General features: G+C 46.6%; 1 protein-coding gene across 4 annotated transcripts in view; it reads left to right on the forward strand.

Annotated features, from left to right (window-relative positions):
• LOC142584888 (uncharacterized) overlaps positions 1 to 14,742 on the forward strand; it is a 103,573-nt gene extending 88,831 nt beyond the window's left edge. Inside the window, exons 3-6 of one of the 4 annotated variants that reach the window (XM_075695214.1) lie at positions 1,660 to 1,921; positions 3,809 to 4,110; positions 6,232 to 6,383; positions 13,394 to 14,742. In XM_075695214.1, the coding sequence (XP_075551329.1) occupies positions 1,660 to 1,921; positions 3,809 to 4,110; positions 6,232 to 6,296 (629 nt within the window). In that variant the 3' untranslated portion in view covers positions 6,297 to 6,383; positions 13,394 to 14,742. The remainder of the gene's footprint in view (positions 1 to 1,659; positions 1,922 to 3,808; positions 4,111 to 6,231; positions 6,384 to 13,393) is intronic. The other 3 variants (XM_075695216.1, XM_075695215.1, XM_075695217.1) reach the window with 3 other exon arrangements.
• Positions 14,743 to 25,918: the final 11,176 nt, after the last annotated feature.

The following is a 25,918-nucleotide window of genomic DNA, read 5'->3' on the forward strand; positions in this document are numbered from 1 at the left end:
AGCCTGTCGTTCATAGGTTCACTCCGTAGAAGTTCATATAGTCGAATTGAAGCCGATCATCCGGCTCACAGCCTCCGAACTAAGTATCGGTAGACAAACGGTTATACCATAAATTTTTTTTCATTGCAGTCGATTATACTTTTGAGCAAACGACACCTTTATGTGGGTTAGGTAAATAAAATGGACTCTTCACCAAGAATGGAACCCTCCCAGAACTTGCACTTTCGCGAAGGCTCGCTGCTGAGAGAGGTGGCCTCCATGCGACCACCGTTCCGAGACGTAAGCGCCTCGCTTCTAACGACACATTTGGGCTTGAAGCCAAGGCACCTCCCTTCCCCACCTTTCGGGTGTGAGCCTTCCCCTTCACGAACCGCTCTCGGCTCCTGATTTATGGCACGCCTTTCTCGACCACGCCGCGAAGATGAGCACAGGCCTGCTTCCACATGCCCAGGGCTTTACGAGCGCTCTCTAAGAAAAAGCTCTTCGCGTACTACGTCGCTTGTTACTCGCACCCGGACCACCGACGGCGGACTAGCCTCGAGGGCTTCCGCCGCGTAGAGCACGCGGTGCTTAAACACTGATGGCCAGGCGGCTCACTAGAAGCAAGTTAGCGCCGTGTAGACTTGTCGCCTGATGGCTGGCTCTCCAATCTTGCGACCAAGCCAAGCTGCTCAAAAGAAGAGCAGAAAGCAAATGCGGGCAAAGCTGTGGGCCAACCTTGAGAAAAGTTATTGCGCTTCCTCGGAGTTTTCTGAAGCAGGTAGAGCTGCTGCTTGGAACAACAAACTTCTTTTGCTCTAAAGTTCGCTTTTCCGTTGTCGTCTTGGTCCGCGATGTGGCATCATGTTTCCACGTGAGTTAAACGAAAATTTAGAGCGCCGCCGCTTGGCGTCAGAATAAATGTAAAAAAAAAACAGTAACGAGACTTGTCTAAGGAAGGGAGCTGGGTAGAACATAAGACCGCCACATGCTAGAAGTTACATTTCGATTTTACTTTAGATATTCAGTTGCATGCTCTATTGCTGTCCTGTCTTACAAAGCCGCTCTTGTCAGAATGTTTCAGTGAACAACAAGAGACGCGCATGCCTTCGTGCTTGAGATCCTTTCTGTCACTGCGACTGTCGCTAAAGCAACGAAATTTGAAGGAGTTTCAAATGCCTGGTTTCTGCCGCCGAAGTAACTTTGTAGCTATAAGTAACGTATTTTAGCGTGCAGTTCTCTCAAATTAACACCATCTTCATAACCTTAAACAAAACAACAACCAATAGGTAAACCATGGTGGATGCCAAATATTAACGTATTATTTTCTGTCGCAAACTTAGACAGTGTATCTTCAGTAGAGGACAAGTGCCCCGTACTGAGTCCCTTGACTGCTATCCCTTTTATTACTGCTACGCAAGTCTGCCTCAAGTCCGTTTCTTTCATCAAACATTGCAGTTATTTCTTACAAAGTGCCCTTTCTCCTCTTGTCTGCATGGCAGCGTAATGCATTTTCCCCCCTACATGCACCGCCTTCAGAGTTTCGTATTTGTTTCTTGATCTCCAGCATACCCTCGGTCTCCTAGGCGACTACACTTGCAGAATGTATTTCGTAACATCGCCCGCAGTAAGCACGACAACCTGACTCCGTTTATTATCTTCCACTCCGCGTGTTTGCAGACGCGCCGCCCATGTCGCAGCGCAACTTCCCGGCCTCGTTCTGGGACTGCCACCAGTCGGGTGGCTCGCCCAACCATGGCATGTCCGCGGCGGGCGCCGCGATGTCGAGCCCCGTGGACCTGTACGCGGGCAGCGAGGCGCACCCTTACCATCACGCGCACCACCACGCCGCGTCGGCAGCCAACGCCGCTGCCCTTCACGCCAGTTTGCAGAGTGACCCGTGGCACTACGCGCTCACGGCGCCCCAGGCTGGGCCGTACAGGTATGGATGTTCACACCACGGCACGTTGATGGTTGGATGGATGGATGGATGAATGAATAACTTTATGGAGGAGGCCTCTCGGAGCGCGCGTGGGCCGCTCCCACGTCGGGACAGAGAGGCCATGCCCCTACGCCGCGTCGCGGGCCTGATGGACAGCCGAATACCCCAAACGGGGCCAGGACCACAAAGTCACAGTGGGATCGAGCTCTACGCAGCTAGGACTTTGAAGCACAGCTGTGGGCGTTGATGGAGGATATGGCAAATTCTAAAGTGCACTCCCTCGCATATCGTGTCTGAATTAACCAAGATGGCAGATGGCAGGCTAGAGTCACCTGCGAAGTGTCAGATTGCGACAGAAGTCACCTTCTTGCACCCTGAGTTGCTCGCATTATTTAAGGCTTCAGAATGTGCTTCTCTGGTTCAAGAGTGCTATAGCGGTAGGTCGGCCGTCCTTAGAAGCGTGGCAGAAGGCATTCTATAAGGAAATTTCGCAGTCTCATGACTTGATCTGACTCTCTGCTAATGTGAGCTTTGTCTCTCGACCTAACACCGGTCCATTGTTCTTATAGACCTGGGTTATCGCTTTCACGTAACCACATGACTTCTTAACACAGTACTTCTTCCTTCTGAGCACAATTAGGAAACCATCTACCCGAGGCAATGTGGCAATATCAATATTACACGCTGGAAACGCGTCTACACATCTAGTCATGGTCATTTGTGTCTGTTGAGGCTTAGGCACGTGTCTGTTACCGGAAAAAAAAATCAGGATATGACTGAGCACATCGTAATTGACTGCCAAGATACTGACCGGACCAGAATCGTAGGAAATATTCGCCATTCAGAGTAGTTCTGGTTTACCGCTGATTAAGGTGGGAACCAGGGGCTAAAATCATGATTTTTGTCTGAAATACGCATTTTCTAATCTTTCACTAACTTGGCTGTTTGGGCATGTCGATATGACATGATGGAAGTTCTTAGCGCACGATAAGACGAGGACGAAAAATAGACATGAAACACATGCGCGAGAAAGATAGCGCCCATGTGTTTTGTGTCTGCTTCTCGTCCTCGGCTTGCTGCGCGCTAAAAGCTTCAACTCATTTTGTTCGTTTTAGAATTCTAACATTTAAGGAAGCTCCTCGTCGAATTTGATTATTAGCTGCCTGGTAGAAGAAAAGCGAATGTTTTTTTCTTTACGTTGCAATGGCACGTGTTTTGGCGTGTTTTGAAATTTTTTAATTGATTTGTCCCAGTTCGCACTTTTTTAGACAACTCGCACATTTAGGGATACTATGGATTCAAAACTGCAAAGGCGAAGACTGCATTGAAGATTGTGTCATGCCTGAAAATTCACTAGGAACAAGGCTATAGACATCTGAAATATGCTTGTATATATTAACAAAGCTGTAGATTTTTGTGTCACAGTTCTTCACAAAAAAAAAAAAAAACTCAGTTTTCAAGTGATGCTCTTTCTCCTTCAAAAAAGGCTTAAAATGTCAAGTGGCTGTCCCTATCCGGTAATATTGAGCGTTCAAAGTATACTTATTAAAAAATTTTCTGTAGCGTCATTACCTTCGGAATGATTGTTTTCCTGAGGTGACACACTGATTTGCTCAATGGGGCATGCATAAGTCTCCCCCCCCCCCCCATTTGGGGGATGAGTTACTGCAGTATAAGCATCAACAAGTTCTCCCCTTTTAGCCCCATGCTCTGGGGCCTCCTTCTGTATACCTATGTAGGCATGTATATCCACTTATCAAAGAAATAAGCTGAAAATGAAATGGGAACTGGTTAGCTCAAGCAAGGATATATCTGTGGCCACCCCATTCCACACCACCAGCTGTCACGTGGAAACAACCGATCGCCCTCGTCACTCCCCGCTCGCAGCGCCCCCGCTTTTCCTCGCAGGTCCTCGGCGATGCACGAGCTGGCCTACTCTGCGGGCGGCGCGGCGCACCGCTTCGGCGCCCAGCAGTACGGCTCCCTGCTGCTGCAGCCGCGCTCCTCGCGACTGGCACCGGCCACCTGCACCGCGCTGGACAAGGGCGACGCGTGGGCTTCCCCCGCCGCCCGCTACCACCACGACCAGCTGACCGGGCACCACGTGGTGGACGCGTCCGGCTACCAGGCGGCAGCGCACCACCACTACGGGTCCATGGGAGCCGCGGCCGCTGCGGCCGCCATGACCGGTGGGCAGAAAACTTTTCTCTCCGTGAATGAACTGCGTTACCATTTTTTTCAATGCACCATGTTATTTTTCTTTTTGTATTTCCTTGTACGCCGACCTGCTTGGTCCTCGGACTGCAGTAGATCCTTAATAAAATAAAAGTATAAAGGAGAGATAGCTATTTGAGAATTCAAGGATACTGAAATCTGGACGCCCACGCTTCTTAAGTAAAGCGTACTACAGGGAAATCTGGCATCCAGAGGAATTAAAGCTCCGTATTATTAGCAGAATAACTGCAACGAAATGACGGAAGTAAGAGTAGTAATATTGATGGAGTGGTGATTTAAGTGAATTATGCCTTTTTGTTACAGCAAGCTAGAAGCGGATCGCGGCTTTGGCTTGTGATCTTTCAAAAACACATATCGTTTGTAGCGCATCTAAGCGAACGAACTTCAGGAGAAGCATAAAACCCATATTTTGAGAAGTTTGTATTCCGTGTGTCAAAGGAAGGTTTTGTACGCTGTTCTTCGATTGGCACGTATAGACATTACAATTAGAACCCCTAGCTAGTCGAAACTTGCGTGACGAACACCGCGCGTGACTTAGATTGAAGTTATCAATTCGATGCCCACTTTTCGTCACGCGGGTGTAGCTAAATCTTGAACTCCAATGAATGTTCCAGTTGATCGTAGGGTTTTCGCAATATGGAATGAATTTCAATTCTAATGTTTATGCTTGGTTGCAATTGTGAGTGGCATTTCTACATTGACATCTACTTTGAATACATTTATTTGTAATGTTTAGAAAGTTTTACTTTGCTTCCCAAGGCGAAGGGTAGAACGTGTCAGTAAACGAAGTTGCTATTGTTTTACGGATATGATTTCTAGAGGTATTTGTAGACCAAATTATTGAGAGGACACAAAGACGGAAGTCAAGTATGTCTTGCTTAATGGCAGCGTTGACGACTCCAATAAACAGAAGTGCCAGGTTTTCTTTCAGGAATCCTTGCTTGCAACGGATCTTCATGGCATGGTTGACAACAAACAATAGTAAATAAATAAAAAAATATTGATATACTGTCATCTAAAAGACTCCGATATTTTACGCAAGTGTTTATTCATCGACGCACGCTGACGTACTCATTTAGTCCGGCCACTCTTTATAAAGAGTGCTATAGCATCGCCATAGGCTTGTATAGCTATTGCTGTTTGCCCGTTTACCCCAGCAAGATATGTAAGCAAATTCATCGAAGAAAAGCGCTACGTGCTGATGCTTCTGTTAGAAAAGGCTCCAGGACTAAAATATATAGGCGGACTTACCTACGGGCGCTCTGAGGAGCCGGAAGGAAACCGAAACTACAGATCGTACTTTGTACGAGTGGGTCGCGTGATCACCGCCATGTTTGAGTATACCTGCGTCCGCAGGCACCTTTATCAGACTAACAACATCCGCTGACCCAACCAACGTGTAATAGTGCGTACCGTGTGCTCTGCGAGCAATGGTCGTTAGCTGCATGCATCTAGAAATGTTTTGACCTCGCATCCTATCTATAAGTTAAAATGCGCAATTGTACGTAGCTTTGGAGGAGTCAGACAATCTCATCGTCTCACAGCTCTTGCTGTGAGCAACACTTACTTGCTCCTTATTCGGATGCGCCAAATTGCACCTGCATTGTTTATAATTCCGCATCATTGCCACCGTTATTGTTTAACGTGTTCATTTACGGGCTCTACGCACACGTGACCACCGTGGTTGTGTAAGAATTAATCACTTGCTCACCGAGCGTTGCACCGAGGCCTGTTGCCATGTGGGCAGCACAAGAGCAGCGTGTAGTGAGACATCTTGAGCGAACAAGAAAGCTGTATGCAATTTACGTTTCCTAAATTCATTAGCCTAAAAAGCGATGCTTTAATAAGTTTGCCATTCGACCACGAGAACTATCACGAAATCTGCTAGTAGGATGAGTTCGACCTTAAGAAAACGTACAGGGTGTACAAGGCCGTAATAGAAGCCCGGTGTCTGCGGTGCACAGTGCCTAGACTATAAATCTCTCAACCGTGTTTGCGAAACCGGAAAGTTATTTGCTTACCAGGAATAGTGAAGTGGCGGTTGTCTGCATCGTACGCTGCATCACTGTCTCCAGATCCCAACAGCGGCGGCTACATGCTGGAGTTGTACAAGTTCCAGGCGATGCACGCGTACCGGTGAAAAAAACGAAAACGAAACAAAAAAAAACCGAACCAACCACCACCGGTGGGGGTCTACAGCGGGTGACGTCAAGACGACAAAACAAGAGTACGTTTTTTTTTTTCACCGCTTCTGCTGGACTTCTCTGGAAGCTCTGCGCTCCTCGCTTGGCATCCCTTGAAACTAAATAAATATAAACACACTCGTTTCTGTGCACGCTGGTGCCTTTAACTTAACCAACTCTCCGACGCAGTCGTGCATTAACCCGGGCTTCGTTTGCTTGCTGTAACGGTGGTGGTGGGTTTGGTTGCGGTGTGACTTTTCGCATCCCCCTACTCTAACTCCTCGTCCTCTAGTGGCTGGTTCTTTTTTTTTTAAAGCTTTCTCTCCGCTACTGAGCTACGGCAAAGGCAAAGTACGTGCATTAAGAAATGAAGACAAAACGCCGACCACAAGACGTTCAGTTGAGTTAACGTTCCCTCTCCCACGGGGGAACCTTTTTCACAAATAAGACCTTTTGTGGTCGATGTGCTGCCTTCTTTTCTCGTGCGGAATTGCGCCATACTCTTCATTTCGAAGCGAGATACAGGTACATTTATTTGAGTGTCTGTTTCTTGATAGAACGATTGTAAAAACTTCGAATGTTAATCTATGCTTCGGTAGGAAGTATCGGAAATGTTGTCATGTTAGTCCTATCGCGATGACGAACATGTTATGACACATATAGTGTGCCTCGGAAGAGATAAATATTTCTCCTCTAAAGCGATCATCCAACAGCCCCATAAGCTTTCTGCGATCTCGAGGAAGTTGCATTCCGTTTCGTGTATTACTATCGACACTAATTACTATACGTCAATGAACCGCCATTATATTCAAATGGAAATTTTCATTTATCTAGGTTGCAAAGGTGAACACACCTTAGGAAATACCGGATAATGTGACGTCACATGTGGCTCGAGGCTCCGCGCGGAATTCTTGACGGCTATCTAAGAAATTCTGCCCCGAAAGTATATTCAACTAATGAGGCCACACGAATGTGACGGCGCGAAAAAGAAAACCTGGCGTGACGCAGCAAACACTGAGAATAAGGCACGCACAACATCGCGGGGTTGTCGTACTCGTACAGGAATTAACAAAGGAACGCGCAAGATTGTTGTCACTACTTGCGCATCGAATGTCGCTTTCATATCGTGCAGTTTTTGCCTGTCTAGTTCACTTGGCAGCCTACTCATATTTAAATCCCGGTGGGAAAACGCCGTGCGTTCCCTTAAAGAGCCTTTTATTGTCGTTTCATTATTGCAATGGCTAGCCGGCACGTAATTTAAGGACAGCTTGTGTTGTAGCATGCAAGGTGTTGTCTGAAAAAAAAAATTGTATTCTTACTATTCCTAATTTCCTAACTCTGTCTTCATAATATTATGTTTGAAGGAAGCAGAATAAAAGCTGAATTCACAAACATTATTCCAGTAACTGTGCTGAAATTATGCAGAATATTTAGAAAGCTGTGAAACCGCTCGCGCACGATTTTGTATCTATATATCCATTTATCGATTGTTGTGCAAGCTTCAGTTGACGTTGCGTGTCGGCGTAGATGGTTTTCGCAGTGAATTCACCGCTATGAAAAAAAATACGGACAGAAAAGGAAGAAGGAAGGCAGGCGTGTTAAGCATAAATGTGTCCGGTCGGCTAACCCTACATTCGGGAAGAGAAAAGGAGAACTGAAAGAACGGAGAGAGAGAGAAGAATACGGGTAATGTGCGCACGTGCGCGAACACCACCTTGCAGTAAAGAAAAAGAAAAAAAAAGGTTTTTATAAAACTAACGGACGTTAAAACAAAAGGTGGCATTAAATAAGGCTATTCGATCTGCCCTAAGCGTCACAGTTTTCGCATGACTGGCACTGTAGATGTTCCACGAGGCGCTTCAGTGCCGAGCAACTTCTCGCTTCGACAACCATTTACTCTAATGCCACTAATGTCTAAGCGCCTCTAATGTCTGTGATTTAAGTTGTACGTCGCCAAAAGCAGGCGTTTGGGAGGTGTACTTATACAATGTCCTTAAGACAGCGAAAATTTTAAATGATCAGGTTCAAGTGGAACAAGCTTTTCTTCTTATGCAAAGAAGAGAGCACTAGGGGGTTATATTCTAGTCTGCAAAGGAAAATATTTGGTAAATCAATAGTCTTGGAAGTATAAATGTAGTAACGTGTGCAGCTATGAAAATTCGGGTATCCTTGCATGTATGTGCATTCAAAGTTTGGTATGCGACTGAAAGTCGAAGTTCGAGTAGGCCTCCTAGCGGAAGTAAATGACCTTTACCGTGAAGCCTTAATCTCAGTGAGTATAGAAGTCAAGCGATGTGATAATCTCGTAGTCGTCATTTGACCTGCCTCACAGTTCGATGATATAAAGACTGAAAGCCAAAGATACCTTGTTTAGGATCATATAACGTTACTGTCCCGTTTGTCCTATACCAACTTTGTAAATTATCGAACTAAGATATTCGTCACTGACTGTAACGGTATCTTGAAACGACTTACGAGTTTTCAATGCTCTTTGTATAAAGGTGTCACTTGTGAAGTCTACTACTTTTTATGCCTTCGTCGCTTGGTAAACATTGACTTTTCTGAACGCAAACGTTCTGACCCTGTCTTACTGTGGACAGATATATGAATTCTCAAACGTTATTGCTGCATGATGCAATTTTTCTCATTGTTTCGAATGGACTGTCAACACAATGACAGATGTCATATTTGCATTCTTCCAGCTGCTATAGCGTATACAAAGTTATATACCTTTGTAGGAAGCTCAAGCTTAGCGTTATTCATTATAACATGCTGAATACATTCTATTGCTGATGCTGTGGTGCCTACTAATGATCTGTAATAGGTTTGATTACACTGAGGTAGATTTTTGGTATATCAAACTGTTAATCTCAAATGTTAAACATTTGTTTTGTAATGAAACTCGAAAAATACAGCACTTGTAATATCAGTGGCACGAAATACTCTGTACTTTCACAACTGGCCGACATCAAAGGATTGTGCAGCCATTTTTTTCAGGAAACAAACAATGCGGTAAATATATAGGCGCCTAATACCTTGTGCTTTAAATTTCTGATCTATAGTCAGTTTCAATAAAATTTGTTTTGAGAAAGTTGAATGCCAGCATCGTCTCCGTTCTGTTCTCTGTTATTCTCCCAAAATACTCTGTTTCTCCCGATAGGCTGAAAGTGCATCAGCTTCTCTTTTCCTCCCTCAAAAATATCATCTTTGTTGGTACCCTCAATTTCTTGTTATGTTTAGGTTGTAGTTTGTTCGCTTTTTTCCCCCTTCTAAGCCTACGTACAGAGTCTTATGAAAGCACAGATTACAAACACCGTGACTTGATGAGGGGTTCAAGTGGCCGAAGTTTTATAGCGATTGTGTTTTTTGTTAAATTGCATTAAGCCACGGCAAGTTTACTATTTTAATCACTCATTTACTCTTCATTGACGGTTTTTATATTAATTTGTGCGCAACCTAAAGCAAGCAGGATGAAAAGTCAATTATTGAATTTTATTCAAAGTTTAACAGATTCCGGCTTAAAATATAGCAAAATAGCCTGGGTCTTCCTCTTTGGCGAGAAGAAAACAATACGAAGGCGGTCGTAACCCCATCTTGCGAACAACATTGGCGTTCTATTCCCTAACGCTGAAAACTTACAAGCAAACATTATGAGGTACCTTTTCTTCCCCACATATTGCCGGTATAAAAGTTCGGTGCTATCCTGCATCACTCTTGCATCACCGTGACGCACACCTCTGTCACGAAGGTCATTCTATTTTTCTTTTTTGCGCTCCCTAATAAAGCAGTTCTGCTGCGGCAGCGCTAAAGCAACTGTCCGGCATCACCGCCTCGTTCGCAGCCTTTCATCACAGCTGCAAAGCCGTGCCGGGGCGCCTTGCTGAGCCCGGACTCTCTAATTCACCGAGTGATGGCTATGAAACAAGGCTAGCGAAACCGTTAGTCCACCCTGCCTAGCGCTCTGCGCACCCCCGTCTATTTTGCGAGCCGCGGAATCACGATCGCGCCAGAGAAGCGCGGGGCACTGCGGTGCGCGACGGCCTCAATTAAAACGAGTTCGCCTCGCGCCCGCCTGGCGGCGCCACCGTGGTCCGAGCGCTCGCGACGCACCCTGCCGGCGTTTCATCCCGCCGCTTCCCGCGCGCGGAAGGGAAGCCTCGTTGCGGCGCGCGCACAAGTGGAGCATCGAGGCGGAGAGCGAGTGGCGTTCGGCGGTGTAGTTCGGCGTTGGAATGATGGCGGCGCGCGCGGCCATTGGCGCAAGTAAATAATGTTTTGCCGGCCCGGAGGAATTGCCGCATTCCTCGTTCCTGATTGGCCGGAAAGCGAGCGGGCTCTCCAGGTCTGGAGCGGGTGGGTAGGGGTTCTCAGGAGAGAGAGGTGGCGTGGGAGGGAAAAACGGGAATAGTGGGAAAACGGGAGTCTGCGTTCTGCGAGGGTGCTGAAAGCGAAAGCCGGGCGTTGAGGTAACGCGGCTTGCGAAGCGCGAGAGAGAGACAGCCGTTCAGAGAGACCCGCCGGGCCAGGAAAAGCGTGACTCACGCCGTAACTTTTCGGTCGCAGGCGGAGGTCTGGGAAGAGGCGACCGTGACTTTTGTGCCGAGGCGCGGTCCCCTCCATTTTCAATTTGCCGACTGTCTCCCGGATTTGTTTCTCCCCGCAGAATCACACGTATACTCACAAACGCGCGGGGGTTTCCCCCGCGCTCTTGTTTTGGCGGACTTGGTGTCGGTTCTGTTTTGACGGAGTGTGTCGCATTTAGGCGGGGTGGCGGCAGACGTAGCTATTAAACTCTATAAAACTGCAAGAGCGGCTAACACTGTGCGTAGCTGGCGTTAATGGAGTTTTAGTTTAAAGAACGCAAGCGGCTTGCGTCCCCTAAACTAAAACTCTCTATTTTGAATGAGTGCTTCGCGGTGACTTGGTGGAGCAGCACTGGAGACCGTAGTTTCAGCCTGTAGCTTCTGGCTAAGCATGTATTTAAAAGATCTCAAAGAGAGGGCGTCGCTTAGTTATTCCAGGAAAGAAGGGAGAATATTGTCAAGAGGATGGTAACTAGTGTGTTTCTAGAGTTCTTATGAACGACTGGCAAGGTGCCTAATGATGTGAAAGTAGTGTGAGATTTTTTCTTTCTCTATTTTTGCTTGTCGTATGCCCTAAATTCCCATGTCGAGAAGCGTCGAATGAAAGCTTAAGATGCAATACCGTGAATGAAATGCTCCCATAAATCTGTGATGACTATTGCATAGGACGGATTCCGAATTAAGGAAGACACGCACTGGCAAACCTAAAAGTTGCACGAAAATTTGTTTGATGGTACATGCATATCCTTGTAAACTAGAAACTCAGTGACCAATATTAGGTTGGAGTATGAGGTGTCATGGAAAGTTATGAACTGATGTCTTGCTCAGGCTAGTGTGCATGGCACCCGCATAGGGCGCCGGAATGTCTGCATAAGTAAATACTCGAGACGTATCCTGGAGCATACAGTTTCAAATGCGGAACTACTGTTTGAAAGGTTTCGGGTTTCTTGCTAAGAAAGATTCTGAAAGCTTCCAAATAATGCTGCTGGGTTTTTGGAAAACTGTAATTAAGAATCTAAGAGTACACGTGTTCCAGTTAAAATCATTCGAGCTCTCAAGCATCTGCGAAATGCTGCATGAGAAACTTTGTAATTATCCGTACAGTAAACAATACTAATCTGATAACATACTTATTTTTTGCTTCTACTCATGAAATGCTGTTTGCCTGAAAAGAGGTTTTTTTTTTTACTCCAGCCCACCACATGTATGTCAGTTCGCTATAAAACATTTCATTAGCCCAGCGAACGAAATTCCTTAGCCCCTGTAAAAATACTGACAAGATATTATTGACGTAAGTATTACGAATATATTTAGGATTTAGTTGTCGCAACTCAAACGTGTAATGAGCGACGAAGCGCGACACACTGAAATTCTCTCTGTAATCCGCACGATGCAACAAACTTACTTTCGGAGGCAAAAAAACTGGGAATTTTAGTGGCTGGTTCTTCGGGTTAGAGGTCCCACCACTAAGATCACCGAACTCATGATTATAGTTGAATGCACATATATGCAAGCAAGGAAAAACAAATTATCATTTCTAGTGCATCTTGATCAGCTGCCCTCCCTGTGCCGCTATGGAATGCCAGTTTCACTACTCTAGTAACAGTGGCATCTTCTCAGCATGGCCATGTCGACTTACTTCTGACTTACTTCTTATTGACGATCTTATTCCATGTGGACGTGGGGGCTCCGCCTTTGAGTTTCAAATGGCATCCACATCTTGCGCTTTACGAGGGTTGCCGTATATAGATCGTATTAAGATGACGCAGCGCGTAAAGTGTAACTTTCCTGTTGCTGCTGGTACAGTTTAAGTAACGTGGTGGTAAAAAAAAAATAAAGACAGAAAAGGTTGGTACAACCAACCTTGGGTCTTGATAGCTATGTGCGTGGTAGCTCGCGCATTACGACAAGAGACGCGCTGCAGATTTCCAAGACGAACGCCTCGGTGAACCACCCTGATAAACCTTGCAGAGAAAGCTGAACATTTATTCAGAACTAAAACATGTGGAACCATAAAGCACGGCGTAGCTTATATTGTAGAAACGGGAAAGAGCGAAAAAAAGAGAGAGAGACTCACGCAGAGAGAAAGGGTGAGAGAGGCACCTACGAAGACACCAGCATTTTCTGTACCCGACTAAAGTAGCAAAAATTGACACAATGACAAAACCATCTTTCTGTACAAGGAGCACTTGTGGCTTTCATTCGATTTAAAAATCATTAAGATATGTATGTCTAGAAAATTGTCTCCGAAATTCTTTGCTATATAGCAAACACTTACGAATCCTCAAGGAGTAAAATGCGGAAAAGTGCACGTTTTTTAATCAGCCCAGTGACTTGACATTTACACATTGAAAGCGCTCTCTGAAAGACCTTATTCAGCGAAGTCCGACGCGTAACAGCGGACGTAGCTTTTGTCACCACTAATTATCTCTTTGTTTTTCATTTGTGTCATCTTGTGCAACCAAACGCAGGGCTCGATAGTCAAGTTCAAGAGACCGGCAAGGACCTGTACTGGTTTTGAAGCGGCCCTGTTCGTCATATACCTTCCTCAGCGACGCCCCAGCCTCGCAGTAAAGAAGATACGGCAGACGTTCGAAAGGAGTGCGGTTCGTAACGAACTGCACATGTGCAAGCGAGTGAAGAGTGCGCCGACAGTTATTCATCACGTGACCGGGCGCTTCAGTCAGTGAACATTCTGCGACCCAGAAGGACGCCGAGAGCAAACTTTGTGTGTCCGCATTTTTTTTTCTTGTTGTGCGTGTGTGTGTATGTGTACCACCTGGTGAGTGTGCGTTAACCCTTATACTTTGCGGGCGTGGTATATCGATCAACATGGTTAACCTAACCTTTTTTGAAAGCTCTCGGTCGTTGTACATTGGAGGGTTCTCAAGCCTGCAGGCATACTTTACCGGACTGCCCTGCTCCGTGACTAATGTTCTAATTTCTTCGTGACTCTTAGCGCGTCGTTCGCACTCATGCGACGTGTCTATGAGACGGAGATCTTCCTGTGCGTAACGGTTGCGTCAAAGCATCATCTGACGACGTAAGCGCTACAAATCAAATGCATTTATTTAGGAGCCGAGAGTACCGTGCCATTTTAAAGAAAAGTTCATCCAAGTTTTCCTCTTCAATGGGAGTTGGGGCACATCATGGCGCTATACGATAAACTGGACAGGCGCAATGTTGTCGTTAAAGCTTTTACGCAGACGTGCTTTAAGCATTGTGTTTGGCTCGTGTTTCTTGACACAAGCCTGAGGAATACCTTTAGTTTTACGTAAGATCCGAGTGAGGCAGGTTTTGTGAATGTTCATGTTTAATGAGGCGCAATGTACAGGTGGTTGTGTCTTTCCATCGCCCATGTGTGCGCGCGTGTGTGTGTCTGTGTGCATGTGTGCGTGTGCGTGAAACCAGACCGGATGGTATCTGGACAAAATGGAGCCCCGTGTTTTATTCCTTCTTCCCGCTCCCGCGTTAATTTATTCCAGTAACCGCTTGTAGCTGCACATGCCGCCGTCGTGCATAAACAGCTTCGGCTGCCCTGCGAAGCCAATTAGTCGGCGTGCGCACTTCGAGCTTGAAGCCTGTGGACCGGTGTGTTGAGGTTATTTATGAGTTGTGTAGATTATAGACCTACTTGAGGTGCTGTCGGCGTCGTATGCGCACAGATATACCTATGAATAAATGAGGAAAGACTACCTGCGTCAGCGCGCACTGAGCATGCCTGTCTTTTGTGCATAATTTTATTCGCCAGATTTCGTGTCCGGGTCACTGTGTCTACGAAGCCTGTACAAAGAAAGAAATATAATGAGTTCTGTGAGCACTTCACGGTGTCTGTGGTTGACTTTCTTGTTCCCTAAGAAAAAAAAATACGGTATTGCTAAAAACTCATGCTCCCTCGAACGGTTTCCTTACCTCGAGAGAGCATCGGTACCTCGATTCGACAGTTATGCTGTATTAATGTGGGAATCTTTTGGTGAACAAACGTACGCTTTGTCCAGAGAGTCTGATGTCTGTTCCTAGTGCTTCCGTTATTTTTTATTTAATTGATATTGCTATCAAATGAGAGCACTATACCTTATCACGCAATAGCTTCGAAAGCATTACAGCCGCGGGGAAGCAAAATGACTCACAAGCGCTCGTTTAGTCCTGTTGTGTTCAAAAAGCTCATTAGCGCTTCATTGGCGTTGTGCATATGATAAATTTCTGTGGCCATATATAGTCATAGGATTTTAGCTTCCTAGAACGGTCTGTCGTGTAAGCGGCTAAGGCCGAACGTGTCGTCACAGCCATAGTTTAGACGTTAGCGCAAAACGTGTTCTGTAGTCTCATCACGTGCGCAGCAGTAGCATGCGGTACTGTTCCTTTCTATTTCGATGAGGAATGCATAAGCTTTTGTGAATGCGACAACCAACCACGGGCGGCACACTAACAGTTGTTTTAGGATGGCCCAGGTGACAGGCGAAGTCGCATGTCAGAGTTCAGGGAATTTAATCGCGAGCTTACAAAACTGGGCGAACGGCAATGTCGAAGTGTACTGCTACGTGCAAGTGAGTAAAGATACCGCGCTGCATCGGTTCTTGACTGTGGTATTCGTAGACGCTGATCTTGGTAAGTCGAGCATATACTGTTTCATTTGGCCTGTCGCTGCCGGCAATTCAGCAGTGGCTCGGCAGCCACTGAAATATAATGTCGTAGCTGTTCTCGAAAGGTGGGTGGTGAGTATGTCTAATTTCATATACCCTCTGTTCACGAGAACCATGATGCCAGACAAACTGAAGTGTTTGTAGGGCGGACTTGGAATCATAAAATATTGTCCATCGATTAGGCGGTTGCTAAATCAAAGTATGTATGGCACCCTAGAAAGCTGCAGGTTCTGCTGCTGTCGATGTCGTAACATGCTAAAGCTATAGCCGTATAAAACCACGGCTGGATTGACGGATCAGTCAATCAAGATCAGGCAGAACAGTTGGAACTGCTAGAACCGTCCATGTAGATATATGGACGCGGTAAAAAAATGGACTAATTTATGAGAAAAAGAGACAGCCGCTTCAAGACGCATGGTGACATGACAGCCTCTTGGCAGTCACACGAACTGAGAGGTGTACGTAAGGTCGCCGGAGAAACCACGGCTCGATCGGTCAATGAAGATCAGGCAGAACTGTTGGAACTGCTAGAACTGTCCATGTAGATATATGGACGCGGTAAAAAAAATGGCTAATTTACGAGAAAAAGACACAGCCACTTCAAGACTCATGGCGACATGACAGCCTCTTGGCAGTCACACGAACTGAGGGGTGCACGTGAGGTTGCCGGAGACACCGCAACGCAGATATCGGGCGCTTCGCAAGCTTGAAGCCATGCTGATAGTAACGGTGACTGGCCACAACACCGGAGAGCAACGGTAACCTTAAACACCTTCCCACAAACACACAAAAAAAGACGACGGATTAGTTGAATGACGACATCAGTTAGCTATATGTCAGAGTGTGCTGACTTCAGTGCTATGGGATGACTCGCACCCGCATATAGTAATAATGAGATACGCCGGTACAGCCCTTAACCCTGTGAAATGCCGCGACTTTGTCTCATGCGCGTATATTCGGTTCTTCTTGAGAGATGCTATGGAACACTTGAATAGGGATCCAAGATGGCACTCACGACGTCAAAGTCTGAACCGGTTGTGAACACAAAATTAAGACATGTTAGGGACTGTTAAACATCTTTACGGCAGCGTCGGAACGACAGAAAGAGGAGACACATGCATGAATTCCCGGATGTTTGTGTTCTTCCTGTACAACATTATTTTTGCAGCCGGAGTCTCGCACTGCTCCAACGACATTGGAGTGTGCGTAAGGCAGGAGGCTGCATTTATGCTACATTACACGGAACCTAAAGAAAGCGAAGCAATTTAAGCCGTGATGGAATCGTACACGCACATAAGCGAGCTGCGACGACCTCTGTCTATGTATCACTTTTAGTCGATCGCTTGACGCCCTATTTAGCACCTGCGCTAAAAAGCTCCGCAGAGTGTCACGCGAACAAACAACGCGACGTTGAGCGATCTTTACGGACGCTTGTCGTCACATTCCTTTGGCTGCGCAAGCTCGCGAGACACCTCTTCTGGGAAAGGCGGAGTTGGCACCTGGTGAAAGCAGGCAAGGAGAACGCGCGTGGAGGTAGCAGCGTCAGAAGGGCGGGGATGAACGAGTCTTTCACCGGCAAGCGAAAACGAAAGAAGGAGAGAGCGCACGGCGGATGGACGAGGTAAAAGGAACTTCAACGTTCATCGAAGGAGGGCGTCTTACGCCAGCTCAAAGACAAATGCGGACACGATTGCACGTACCTGCTTAAGCGACACATTTGCTTGCATTGACTTTGTTATGTATAGATAGCTTCAATGAGCAAGGGCTTAAGGGAAAGAACACTGACTGATTTCAGAAAAAGGTGGTACACCTGTATTAGCAGAGCATGTCCCACAAACAATCTTGTATGCGGCTTAATATTGTTCACTGGGAATGGACATTGCTCTTTTGTGATATTTGCAAGTGCTGCGGGTTTTTCAATGAAGTTCAGCAAATGTTCATTCAATAGATGCCTATTGCACAGCTTTGTTACAAGGTTCGGTTAGTTGCCGGTTAAATGTTAATTGCGTACTTGTCTAGTAAATGCTTTAGAATTTAGATTTTATATTGGGATTCTATAGAAAGCTAAAGATGCGCTCACATTTTATATGCCGCTTCTGTATGAAAAGCTTAAAGACATTTACATTTATTCTGAACACCTGAGAATGGTGCACAATATACAGCGATTCTGTAGACGTGTTTTTATGAGTTAAATAGAATATTAAGCAAATGAAAGTTCTTTTGCACAGTTGTACGTTCCCAACGTCGACCTACGCGTATGCCTACGCGCATAGAGCACACCAATGCCGTCGCAAATGTAAGAAATTCCCATTCCGCCTCAAAAACCCTCACAGAGTCAAGCGTATACTGTATATTAGAAGCATGTCCAGGGCTTATGATGTGGTGTACGAGAACGCAGGATCACATTTCACAACGTCGACCATTTTTCGTAGCCCAGTGGAAGGTATTTGGAGTTTTAATAAAAGCACGATGTAAGTGACACTTGCATCACCTCGCGTCGTTCAGGAAACGAAGAGCATAAAAAAAAAAGAAAGAAGAAAGAAGCACAGCGTTCCACGATTCCTGGCTCCTCCTGCGCTGTTTGACTTCAGGAGGACGTGGGGGAGATCGTGATGGATGACTAGACGTGCTGCTTGGACCGGGATCTTCTGCGTCGCCTCTGGTCCCTGCGCGCTCACTCGCGTTCTGCCAGCCCCAGCAGCTAAAAGACAAGGAGCCTCTTGAAGGGACTGACTGCACTCTGGAACAGAAATGTACAAGGAAATCGCAAACGAAAAGGAGAAGAGGATGGCAGTGCGCCGAACCTCCAGTTCGTGCTTCGTGGATCACTTCTTGTGGAACGTCTACATCCGTGCTCCCGATGGTGCACTTCGTGTCAGGCTCATTATTCATTGGGTCCTCTATGAACTACGAGGCACGTTATTGAAACCCACGTACGCATACAAAGTATGCTTTCAGCTAAAGCTGCTTGCAGCATAAGAGGAAGCTTTAGCTCGGGCGCTCCCATCTAAATACACGTAAAAGGAGAATCCGCTTTTCTCGGCAACCACTGCACCAAATTTGACGAGGTTTGTTGAATTTAAAAGAAAAACTTAAAATCTAGCGACTGCTGGTTTCGAATTTTTGATTTAGGTTGTCAACTTTTTATTACAAGTTGGGAAGAAGCGAAAATGTTCAAAAAACTACACTATCAAGCCTACAACTCTGTAACACAGCAACGAAAAATGATAATGCAATAATGTGAATTGCATCTAATAGTACCTATACAGCGGACAAAACTGATATGTTACAGATGAATCTAAAAAAATTCTGTAATATGGAAATACAGCATTTGCAGAACCCTTGTACACGATGTTACAAATTAACGTAAGATATAAAATCACATACCGAATTTGTCCGCTTTCAATGACCTAATGGGGGCCGTTTACAGAACCGCGATATCTGTTCTTCATGCAGAGCTATGAACTTGTAAACTTCGTGCTTCTATTTTATTTCAAGCTTTTGAATTTTTGAAAATATTTTTAACAATATACACGACAATACACGAAATTATGCTTCCAACAGTCACTAGAATTTAACTTTCACTCTGAAATGCAATAAATTTCATTAAGATCGGCCCATGGGTTATCTCAGAAAAACGTTTTTGTGCTTTAGATGTATTTGAATAGGCCACGTTGGAGTTGGGCCCGAGCTAACGGTTCCTCTTAACAACGAGACACTTGAAGAGAAGGCAAGAGTGTGAAGGCAATCCAGTAGCTTTCGAAAATGGCAACATCACTTTTGCGACCTCTTGTAGCTGCGATACGCGAGGCCATGGTCCCAAGATCACGTTCAAAACAAACGGTTTGCTCTCTAACTGATTTAGTTGAAGCTGTGCAGAGGTGATGTCTTTCATTTACAAGATGGACAGTTGCACAGTAGGTGTTCGATAGTAGATACAGCAGACATAGTACTCGGCGCTATCAAGCATTCCAGTCAAGCACATATGTGGATTGGTGAATGCCACACCCAAACGTAATCGGCACAGCATTGTTTCCTCACTTCACGGAAGCCCAGATAACAGCCGCAGTTGCATAGGAGTGTCGAGAAAATGCAATCGATGCTGGGTGAATTCCCCCAGGTGTGTGCCAGTTCTCAAGGAAGGAAGGAAGGAAGGAAGGAAAAAGTGAAGAAGAAAAGGCAGGGAGGCTAACTAGTTTAGCTTAACCGGTTTGCTACCCTACACGTGGGAGCAGGTTGGGGGATGAAAGATGGGGAGGAGAGAGAGAGAGAGCACATAACACAGCACACACATCGTCAGTTAGTCCGTCATTCTTGCGCCGTACGTGACATCACTGCCACAGCCGCTTGCCCAAGCCCGTCTCTTTCAAAAACCGAAGTAGTCCCTTCGTCGACTTCAGTTGCGATGTCTTCTGTCGGCGATATGTGAAAATTATTTCTTACAGTGCGCTAGCTTGCTTAAGTACTGGGCTGCGTCAGTCCTCAATAAAAACACAAAAACAAAGCTTGCTCCTTCGTGTGCTTTCCTAGCAGCTTCGTCAGCGAGGTCGTTACCGGAGATACCGCGATCACCTGGCAGCAACTGAAACACGACGTCGTGTCCTTTCGCGATCATATGATAGTGCATTTCTCGTATCTCAGACACGAGTTGTACACAGGACCCAGAACGAAGAGCTGATAAAAGACACTCTACGGCCCCCTTTGAGTCGCATAATATTTCCCGCCGATTAGCTGGCTGGTTGTTAATATAATAAACGGCACCGCGAAGGGCAAAGAGCTCCGAACCGGTCCATGTTGTGACGTGGAAAATTTTGTATCTGATGCTTATCGATCGTGATGGTATAACCACGGCACCGGTAGCTGATCTGAGTGGAAGAACCATCCGCATTCATCTGGACTCGGTCAAAGTAGAAAGTGTGCTTTCTACTTCCAGAGCTGCTTGCTTCAAGGCCAAGGTAGACAGGTCACTCTTGTTTCTTATTCCTGGAATGGAAAGGCGCACTTGAGGTTGCTTTAAACACTACAAGGTTGAGAGAGAGAGAAACAACTTTGTTTGCCACTGCAGGGTTGGATGTTAGGCCGGGTAAGCTCTGTGTGGCTCCCAGGTGGGGGCGACGTCTTGGGCCCACGAGACGAGTGCCAGTTGTGTTTTCTTGTGCCGGATGCTAAGCAGGCTCGGTGAATGCTGACCACCTTCGAGAATGAAGCCTGTGTTCGTCGTTCTGGCAAGCAGGTAAGATAGTCTGATCGCACGTGGCGAATATACGTGGCGAACATAAGCCCTAAGTAGGTCGGTGGAAATGTAAGTCGTGATCGGATGGTCTTGCGCCATTACAACTATTCCTGCTGTTGAAGCACTCCGCGGAAGGCCGAAGCAAATGCTTAGTGCTTCGACACTCTGAAGTGCTCGAAGATTTGAATTGCATGTTTCGGCAAGCACCGGAGAGCTATAGTGTAGGAATACGATAAAAATTATTGGATACAAGTGTAACATGGAGCCCACTGATGGTCTTCATTTTTTTCGCCGGTGATGTATTTGAAAACGAGAACAATAGATCTGAGCTTCTTCAAGTGGCCAATTTGAGGGCTCCAGGAAAGGTCCCGGCCTACAATGACACCCAAAGAAACCGACGCTTTCTCTTAAAGAAGCTAGGCTGGCCATTGATGCATACTGAATAACCAGACGTGGCTTCTTGCGTAAAAGCGACTAACGCACATTTTTCTGGCGAGATGGTTAGACCTTGTGTGCAAAGATAGCCAGATAACTGTGTTGCTGCATTCTGTAGCCTTGCACGAACCTGCAGGCGAGTCACCTCTGATAACAAGATGCAGATGTCGTCGGCGTAGATTGAGACACTGCCAAATAAAACACGTCTTACGAGAAGTTATTTAGTAGCCTCAATAGCAGACTTGCAGCAACTGTATGCACGTAATCACAAATGAATTCATGCGTTGAAGCGCTTCTCAACAGCAAGGACCTAAATTATCGTGACAGTGAACATTCTAAAAGGCCTCTCTAAAATGTAACTGAAATGTATTCGTCGCAATGCGCCCACTTTTCTATTATTTTACTGCTTATTTTACTAGAGAGAGAACTGCAAGGTACAGGCTTCCCCCACTGTGCAATGAGGGCAGAGCATACGTGGTGTCTTTAGCTTGCAGCTGGCCTGTCTTTTATTGGCATGTGCGGTACCGTAGAAGCTGTTGTTTCGAGGTGTGGTGTCACCTTGGCGCGATTTTGAACGAGCATTATTTACGGCGCAAATTTAACGAACATACTGCGTAGATGCATGTGCAAAGCTGAGTGATAGCCAAGCCGAAGCAGTTGGGATGGTTATGAAGCGGATGAAAATGGCGTACCACTGCTTCGAGAAAGGCCCCTGGACGTGAACCGAGCTACATGGTAGAACTTCAATAAGTAATAATGATGATATTCGTCATAAAGTGCGAACCACGATGACGATAGACCGTCGGCTTACTGACAGAGAAGTTTGTCAGCTGGCGATAGCAACACAAATCCTATCAACGCCTTTTTAAAGACGATTTCAGTACGCAGCAGGTACCGGTATAATTTAACCAGGCGTTTTGACAGGAATTTCAAGGTCTGGCCACTGCACTGCCCAATATCGCCCCTGTGCTCGCGGCTCAAATCATCGCCTGTTTCTTGGCACGGCACGGCATTTCAGTGATTTCAAGAGGACATGAGAGAGAGAGAGAGAGAGAGAGACAACGCGATATTGCTCAATGAGACAACGAGCGAAGCTTAATCTCGACTTATATATATTTTCGTTCCTTCGGTCTCGAGCACCAGCCAAGCCCCCTGCGCCCTCCGTGGCATCGCCTGACCTCGTCCTATTTACTAAGGGCGATCGCGTCGATGCTGCTGGCGCTACATAGCTCCTCCTCTGTCTGCGAACGATATCAGCAGCTCCATGAAACTCGACGGTCTGAAGTAGCGTAATCACTCACCGGAGAGGAGACGTTCGGGGATGATTTGAGGGATGCGACTGTGGAAGTCATCTCGCAGTAAGCTGCCTGATGGTGTCAGTTCTGCCATGAATGTCCACGATGTAAGTGGACTTGCGTCTCACCAGCACGGGAAGGGGGCCGAGGTACTGTGGGTGGAGAGCAGGCTGAACAGGTCCAGAGCGCACGAAGACGTGGGTTGCATTGGTAACGTCAGTTGAAATGGAAGGTGTGCGTGCTGGAATTCCACCTGTCGGATAAGGTTTTAGATCCCGGAATAGGTCACGAAGAAGTTGAACGTATTCATGAGTAGCCAGAGCAGCCACAGGTGGTTGTGGTGAGAAGAAGTTGTTGGGCAGACGTAGCGGAATACCATAGGCGAGCTCAGAGTTCGAGCACTTGATGTCCGACTTCAAGGAGCACCGGATACCAGAAGCAAGAGGGGTAGACGTTGAACCCATGGCGACGGCGTGTCACGAGCAATCAGCGCTGACATCAGCTATCGTTGAAAGCGTTCCACGAAGCTGTTGGTTTGGGGATGGTAAGCCGCCGTGCGCAGACGATTCGCACCAAGCAAAAGCAGGAGCTCTGGAAAGAGCCGACTCGGATTGCTGCCCTCTGTCAGTAACAATTTTGGTAGGGCATCCGAAACGGGCAACCCATCTTGTGACAAAAGCTGCCGTGACCGTTGCAGCAGAGCTGTCTTAAAATGGAATTGCTCCTGGCCAACGGTATAAACCTGTCGATAGAGGTGAGCAGGTAGCGAAATCCCAGACACAGTGGTAGCGGTCCAACAATGTCAATGTGAACAACGTCAAAACGATGATCAGATTGAAGAAACTGGCGCGCTGGGGAAACGGGATACCTGTGAACTTTTGCACGTCGGCAGGGTGCTTATGCACGAACTCAGTTGTGTACACCGCCGTTCATCCGGGGCCATACGTAGCGCAATGAGATAAAACGTGGTGTGACACGAACGCCGGGGCGGGCGAGCTGGTGCAGTGTTTCGAAAAGCGGCTTGCGTGACGTGCTGGGGACAAATGGTGTCGGCGTGCCTGTAGAAGTGTTGCAGACGAGTGCGATACCATCGCACGCGTCAAGATATCGCCCAACGGCCGTGCTGTTTCGGACTAGCGCATTGGAAGGAGCTCAGGACCATTAACCTGGTGTGCGGCGAGTGTCTGCACATCGAGTGACGCAGGACGTGCAAGTAGTGTCACGGCGTTCACACGACTCAGGGTGTCAGCAGATACATTCTGGTCGCGGCTGACGTGTCGGATGTCGGTGGAGAATTCCGACATAAACAAGAGATGGCGAATTTCTCGAGGTGTAGGTGTCGACCACTCTCTGCAAGGCGCATGTGTCAAGGGCTTGCGATCCGTGAAGGTGGTAAAGGGTCGACCCTCGACGATATGGCGAAACTTACGGATAGCGAGGTAAATTCCAAGCAACTCTCGACCGAAATTGCCATAGCTAGCATGGGTTGGTGTGAGTTTCTTGGAGAAAAAGGCCTGATGTGGCCATGAATTATCTATGCGCTGCTGGAGAACCGCTCCCACGGTTGTGCTCATCTCAACTCAATCTCAGCTGGTATTTTTTTTTTTGGTTCCCAGCGCCAAAAAGGGTCCCCGAGCCAATAGCAGCCTCGCCTGACCTCGCCTGACCTCGCCTTCTTTTGTCAGGGCGGTCGTGTCGATGTCGCTGGAGCTAAAGATTCGTCACTCTCGCCAGTCTCCACACGCAAGCCGCTATACACGATAATACACGATATATATATTAAAGGAAGGCAGGGATGTTAACCAGTTCAAAATACGTTTGGCTACACTGCGCTGGGAGAAGCGAAATAGAAAGATGTCGAAAGGGGGAGGGTTAGAGAGACGTGCACGGACAACACCATAGAGTCAAAGGCGCTGGCACAAGCCAGACGTTCTCAGAAAGCACAAAAGCGTCTTCACTGCTTTCCGAGTCGATGATCGGCGAGGACGGTGTTCTAGTATTGTTTTCTCACTCAGAACACGATCGTCAATTTTCCTGAATGTGTTGAACACAGATTGAATTTGTGCTTCAAACTAAGGACAGTGTCACAGTAGGCGATAAATGTTCTGCTCGCAGCCGCAGATTCCACATGCTGGACTGTCAGCCATTCCAATTACTGCTGAATAAGCTTTCGCGAAGGCAATACCTGGCCACAACCGACACAGAAGAGACACTTCGCGTCGGTGCAGTCCTACGGGAAAAATACGCGAAAATCTAAAGGCGACGAGCATCTGAAACGGATGCATATCTCGCATTTGTCGAGAAGGTGTTCCATAAGTGTTTGAAAAAGTTGAAAGAGCGTAGAACTTGGTGTGTAGAAGCAGACGGGAACCAATTTGAAGGGGGATTAGGATGACGATACCACCAGGTGACCCTTCTATTTTTTTCGAAATCATGGTCGGATACTTTGCAGACAGGCCTTGTATTAGCGAATACAACTGGCGACTAACAAATGGCTCTCGTAAATGTAGCGGGAAATTTGACTCCGCGACAGAAAGTTATTTTCGAAAAACTACCCGAATGCTGGATCAAATAGCGCCGGCCGTATCTGGCTCAAATGCTCAAAAAAACGTCACAAGTTGAAACCACGTACATGGAAAGAAGGCTTCAAAGAAGGTTCTGTGGAACGGTTCTTGCAATAGAGCCTACTTTTGTTAGTTTCAGCTGAGCTTGTACATTTTAGTGCATCTACTGTATAATTTCCACTGTGGCAAATCTCTGAAAGCAGGCTCCCTTCGAATGATATAGAGTAATAGTAGCTTGCGTATTCGCTGCGCATTTCACTCCAGTTAGAATTTTTTGCGTTCTACGCATATCTCCTTAGAGATTATAAGGACAAACCAAACAAAACTTGGTACTCACTTAGGCCAATGTACAGTATAAGCTTACTAAAACCTTTTGTGTATAGGACCAAAATTCGTTCTTGCAAAAACGAGAATACATATTCGCAAAAATTCTTACGCTAGAACTGTTCATAAGACAAAAAAAAAATTACCGACGATTACGTTACTTCCTAATGCGAAATTTGAGCGCAGCAAATAAGCTGTTTCACCTTTTCGATAGATTGAGGCAAAGAAATCGAGCAACACATGTATGCGCTATCAGAGAATTTTTTTTTTATATTTCCCGTACTCCTGGATCATCTCGACGGCGGCGACGGTAAGCTTCTGCTTCGGCGGCACGCACCTCTGGATTCTGACGGCGACGGCGCTGGGCCTCTGCTCTGGCAGCTCGTTTAGCAGCAGCAGCAGCAGCAGACGGAGGACTTCCATCGGTCGTCTCGCTCATGGCTCAGAAAGAACTGGCAGATAATTTCGCAGTGGCGAACGGCAGCGGCAATTTCGGCTCGGG

The sequence above is a fragment of the Dermacentor variabilis genome, chromosome 6 (genome assembly GCF_050947875.1).
Source record: "Dermacentor variabilis isolate Ectoservices chromosome 6, ASM5094787v1, whole genome shotgun sequence".
Taxonomy (NCBI): domain Eukaryota; kingdom Metazoa; phylum Arthropoda; class Arachnida; order Ixodida; family Ixodidae; genus Dermacentor; species Dermacentor variabilis.